The 6,000-nt window shown below is 50.4% G+C and overlaps 1 protein-coding gene across 6 annotated transcripts in view; it reads left to right on the forward strand.

Annotated features, from left to right (window-relative positions):
- LOC139763088 (uncharacterized) overlaps positions 1-6,000 on the forward strand; it is a 163,923-nt gene that overhangs the window by 46,285 nt on the left and 111,638 nt on the right. For all 6 annotated transcript variants that reach the window (XM_071688710.1, XM_071688713.1, XM_071688714.1 and 3 more), the window contains one exon: positions 4,593-4,633. In XM_071688710.1, the coding sequence (XP_071544811.1) occupies positions 4,593-4,633 (41 nt within the window). The remainder of the gene's footprint in view (positions 1-4,592; positions 4,634-6,000) is intronic.

The raw sequence follows: 6,000 nt of genomic DNA on the forward strand, positions 1-6,000 counted from the left end.
CCTTTTGACCCTTAGGATGTGATAGCCTGACCTTTTGACCCATAGGATATGATAGCCTGACCTTTTGACCCTTAGGATATGATAGCCTGACCTTTTGACCCGGTATTATGTAGATGATCGGGTCAGGATACCAGGGTGTTTATAACTAGGTACCATCGTGCTCAAGGGTCGTTACCGTCGTGCTTGAAGGGCCGTGCCATCGTGCTCAAGGGTTGTATTATCGTGCTCTAAGGGGCGTGCCGTCGTGCTCAAGGGCCGCACCGTCGAACTCAAGGGTCGTACCGTCGCGCTCAAGGGCCTTGCCGTCGCGCTCATGCCGGGGAAGAGCCACCACAGTGCACCAGATATTATAAATATTACTTAGAAAGTAAGATACGAGTATGGGAGTGTCGAGAAGGAAAAAAAAAAATGGTCTCCTTTTGAAGCTACATTGGACCAGAAGAGACGCCATCACCTCAGCCACGTCCGGCGAGTGAGAGGGCCCCTGTTTTCCTTTTGTTCCTCGAACCTGTGGTTTTGAAAAAAAAAAAAAAAAAAAAGAAAACCTGTTCGCCAGTCCTCCCGTGGCAGAGAGCGACCTCACGCGACGCCGGGGCTCAGCCGTCATCATTTCCCCTCCCTACCACCATGATCCTGCTAAAGCATGGCGGTTGTTAATCCTTTTATTTACCCATTTATATTTTTTGGCACTAGGTGGACGTCGAGGCTCCGAGATGCTGGTGCTGTGAGGGGGGGAGCAGGAGAGGAGAGGAGGGAACAACTGGGTTATTGGCACGGGAGCCAGATTGTTGTCGTTGCTGATGGGTGGTGGTGGAGGGTGGAGAGTGAGGGTGAGGGTTGGTGGTGGTGGTGGTGGAGGGTGGAGTGATGGTGGTTGGTGGCATTAGCGCCAGAGCAACGCTTGATCATGAGAGTTTGCCGTGTTGAAGGACGCGGACGTTCAGTCTCCCTTCCTCTGCTCGCGTAAATGAAAGATATCTCTACGGGTGTACGTAGATAAAAGATGTCTGCAGGTGTGCGTAAATTAAAGATATCTCTACAGGTGTGTGTGTGTGTGTGTGTGTGTGTGTGTGTGTGTGTGTGTGTGTGTGTGTGTGTGTTCTGAGAAGCGAAGAGAGATATATGTTTGGGACTCGGCCCTTGAAATGACAAGGGGGGGAGGGGTCTCTCTCTCTCTCTCTCTCTCTCTCTCTCTCTCTCTCTCTCTCTCTCTCTCTCTCTCTCTCTCTCTAAGAACGAAGCTTGGCTCGGCTTGTTAGAAGCAGCGGCAGCGTTGTCCCCCCCCCTCCCTGCACACACACACACACACACACACACACACACACACACACACGTGTACATATGAAGAATTTAAGCATAGCTTCGCTATTTAGGTCAAGCTCTTTTATTTGTTGTGTGTGTGTGTGTGTGTGTGTGTGTGTGTGTGTGTGTGTGTGTGTGTGTGGTTGCCAGACTTCCCATCGATGGGGCGCTTCAGTCGAGGAGGGAAAATGAGACGTTCGCTGGTGTTAGTGTGCGCCAGGACGATAGCAGGGCAGGGCAGGCAGGCAGGACCTGCTGCCACCCGCCTCTTTGCCTGCTCTTATTGGGGGCGAGTGATCTTAAGGGAGGGCCGGGCCAATTGCGCGGCCCGTGGCCAGCATTTGCGACGATAGGTGAACGTGGTAGAAAGGTTCTCGAAGTCTCTCTCTCTCTCTCTCTCTCTCTCTCTCTCTCTCTCTCTCTCTCTCTCTCTCTCTCTCTCTCTCTCTCTCTCTCTCTCCCCTCCGGCTTCCGACGGGGCGTAAGAGAGAACTCCTCCCCGTCTTCGCGCTCCCCACCTCACCTCACCTCACCCCACCTCACCAGCTGTCAGGATGGTGGGTGGGTGTCAGGATAATGAAATCCGTGTCATGGGTTGTATGACGAGGGGGGCTGGCACGCTGCCATGTCGACGCGCCCCTTCCTCGTGTCATTGACTGTCAAGCGTGACTTTGAAACCGAATATTTAGGTGTTTGCGAGATATTCATCGATAGGGATATTCCTCAGCCTGAGACGCGAATACTGAATTCAGGCTAAGTTTGAAGGCGTAGACCAGTAATTACTATAATATATGTTTTTGTATGTCATCTGAGATGAACAGCTAGATTGACTGTGGACCGATTGCCACAAAAACCAAGATTCGAACCTATTCCCGCTCGACCCCTGGGCGGCGACCCGTGTATTGCGTCACGGTCTGGGGGAGGCTAACCGCTACACCATGGGGAGTCCAGAGCATTATGCTAACGTTTTGTGATACATGATATAACACTTGTGATGTATTTAAAGACCTCTTGACTCCATGCTTGGGGCAAGCAAGCGCGGTGGGGGAGTGAGGAGCGGTCGTGGATCCTTCTTGAACGTGGCTCGTAAAAGTACCAGTTTCTGGCTTCGCAGAGACACTAGCAGGAGCAGCAGCGGTGTCGCCTTCGGGTATATTGCATGGTGAGACCCGACTGGCGCCATAGGCGGAGGAACTGGTTTTGTTGCTATTCTCTGGACGTGGGTGTTGATGTTTTGGATTCCACTGGGTGAAGTTCAGGGGAGACTCATCGGTGGTGTATGTATGTGTAGATGATGTGTGGGTTTGCCTTGCTGTTTGGCGCTGTGGTTCGCCTGGCCCAGATTTTGATAAATCATAGTCACACACACACACACACACACACACACACACACACACACACACACACACCGTAAGTCAGCACCGGGCCTGCCCGGGGTCTGATTCACGCGGGTTCGAATCTTGGGCGATGGTACGACCCATTGGTGCGGAGGCACAGCTGTCCTCCAGCACATAACCTCCTCATAGACCATCAGGTCTTCCGCTAGCTTGGCCTCGTCATAGACCATTAGGTCTTCTGTTATCTGGCTTTCCCATGTATTCTCATGTAGTGCTGTCCTCCAGCACATAACCTCGTCATAGACCATCAGGTCTTCCGCTAGCCTGGCCTCGTCATAGACCATCAGGTCTTCTGTTATCTGGCTTTCCCATGTACTCTCATGTAGTACTGTCCTCTAGCACATAACCTCGTCATAGACCATCAGGTCTTCTGCTAGCCTGACCTCGTCATAGACCATCAGGTCTTCTGTTACCTGGCTTTCCCATGTCCTCCCATGTAGTACTGTGTCCTCCCGCAGATAACCTCGTCATAGACCATCAGTTCATCTGTTATTTGGCCTCCCAGTATACTCCCCCCTCCCCTTTTTTTCCTCCCCCTACTTCCTTTGGTCCACTAATCCCAAGAAATCCCAGCTTGCATCGTTGAGTAATCCCAGGAAATCCCACTCATCCCGGAATGTACTTTGGCGCGGGACAAAATGCCTCCCAAGATTCTACTCATAGGTCAGGTTTAACCCTGGTGAGTGAGTGGTGGCGGTGACGACGGGGAGAGAAAATGGGGGTAGGGGAAGGGTCTTGGTGGTGCTGTAAGTGGCTGAGGTGGATGGGTGGAACCATGGAGATAAGAGTTAAGTAAAGGGGGGGATATAAGTTACCAGGCTACGTGAGGCTGGGATTAGAGTCTGATTTAAGTAAAGTGAAGTGAAGGTATAGGTTTAAGGGTGTGAGGGATGAGTTACAAAGGCCGTGGTAAAGAATGAAGTATAAGGGAGTAGGAGGATGAGTTACAAGGGCCGTGGTAAAAATTTAAGTATAAGGGAGTAGTAGGATGAGTTACGAGGGGTCTTTAAGATATGTGTGGCTGGGGCCTGGGGGTTACAGAAGACCTCAGGCGCGTCAGAAGCTCCTGCACCATCAGGAAGTAATGAGAGACGTCTTTCAGCATTCAGGCCTAGTTTGAAAGACCCTCTCTCTCTCTCCCGAGAGGCGCGCGTGTGTGTGAAGGGTTCCTCCCCCAAGTCCTCAGGAGACAGTCTGAAGGAATGGTTCGCTCCGGACCCTGAAGGCCTTGCCAGGCCGGGGTAGACTGAGAAGTATTCCAGTGTCGGCGGGGGGAGGTAGAATATCACGTACTCCATAAAGGGGTAAAGATATTCATGCATTTGGATGGTGGTTCCCTTCGGCTCAGTGAAGTGTTCCTATTGCTGGACGGAGGAACTGGCGTGGCCCAGAACGTAAAGAGGGCGATGTACTCTACCAACTTTGGTGGTCGATCGACCTACGACCCAGTTCAGTAAGCTTACGAGTCAGCTCAAGCTCTGCGTATGTCTGGGTCTGCTTGTTAGATTGCAGGTATTGTATTTAGACTAATGTATAAGATACTGTGTGTATGTATGTCTTGTATGCAGGACATGCTTGAGGAAGTGTGTGTGTGTGTGTGTGTTCGTGTGCAGGACATGTGTATGAGGAGAAGCTTGTGTGTGTGTGTGTGTGTTGTACGCAGGGCGTGGATGAGGAGATGTGTGCATGTTGTTTGCAGGAAGTATATGAGGCAATGTGTGCTTGCTGTATGCAGGCCATGTTTCAGAAACAGTATGTATGTTGCATACAGAATAGCTGTGCTTGATTTCTTTGCTAACGACCTCAGTGCATTTGCGTTTTACTTTTTTTTATATTACAAAGTTATGCAAATGATGTGCTAATGACTCTAATAAATGTATTTTGTCTTTGCAGATACGTGCCAAGGAACCTGCCCATCCACTGTTGGCTGAGAGGTAAGCTTAGTAGGTGTCATTTCAAAGCTTAATGAGCATTTGACAGGGTAATTATCATTTGAAAACTTAACAAGTGTTGTTTGAAAACTTCACGAGCATTGTTTGAAAGCTTAACAGTCATCACCAGTTTAAGGTTCGAACAAGCATCATTATTAAGCTTAACAAGCATCAATTCAAGGCTTAACAAGCATCATTGGAAAGCTTGATAAGCCTCATTTGAAAGCTTAACACTCAGACTGTCATGGCTCATTGATGTATAGACGTATGTTAGAAATATATCAGTCAAAACAATGATGATGAATATTTCTCACATTAATTTATGGTGTAGAAAGATCACCTGATAACTATTCTCCCTTACGTCTGTATGCCAGTTTACGAGCGCTGACGTAAAGTACAGAAGACTTAACGAATTGTAGAACGTATCGGAAGTGTGATAAGCATGTTAATATTAACGTTTATGGATTGAGGGGCAGGTCAGACTACCTTGTTAGTTGTTTTGGGGTCAGGCCAAACTACCTAGTCCCTCCATTAATGCGAGTTGCCTTTTGAAATGGCGGTCGACTGTATGTTAATCGGTGATGCACATGTCTGTGTTGTAGTATTACGTACGGGTGTTTTGAAATGGGTTGGCTGCCGCTGGCCGCAGCAGCGCACGACCCTTGGGGACGACCCTTGGGGTTCACGATGGTCTTGGCCCTTGAACCTACCGAGCCTTAAAGGGTGTGTGTCAGGTGAGAGGCCAGGGCCAATCTTGCTCAAAGGGGGGGACCTCGTACCCTCGTTGCTCCAGGGTCGTCGTACCCCGTCTTATTTAGGAGGAGAGGTTTAAGGGGTGGTGGGGTGGTTCGAAGACGGGTCTTTGATCTCCCCCCCCCCTCCAATCAGCAGCTGTGATCCGAAACTAGTCATGTCCCCAGCGATGCTCACGACCCATCTCTACCCCTGGGCCTGGCACACTCGCGCCTCCTGTCGAAGTCATGCCACCCAACGACAGACGGACGCCCGGCGCCCCACATGCGGGCCGCTCTGGTCGTGCTCTCGAAGGGCGTGAGGCCCTTCTGCTCACAGCCTAGCATTGCCGCCGCCACAGGTCACCGTTGCAATGACGCTGGGGCTGCCCATGGATTTCGCTGCACTGTAAACTAAGTCTGATTGTGAGGGCTTCGTGGCAACTTGGTTGTTGTGTATTTGGGTATGTGTCTCATGTTCTGAAGGGCTTGGTATGTCTCCTGTGGTAGCCAGCATTTCTAGTTCCATTCCAAGTCGCGATGTGTGTTGTGTGTGTGTGTGTGTGTGTGTGTGTGTGTGTGTGTGTGTGTGTATCAGTCCCAAGTACTTAAAAGGGGGGAGGGGGGGAGAGGAGTCTA

This window comes from Panulirus ornatus, chromosome 46, assembly GCF_036320965.1.
Source record: "Panulirus ornatus isolate Po-2019 chromosome 46, ASM3632096v1, whole genome shotgun sequence".
NCBI classification, from domain to species: Eukaryota; Metazoa; Arthropoda; class Malacostraca; order Decapoda; family Palinuridae; genus Panulirus; species Panulirus ornatus.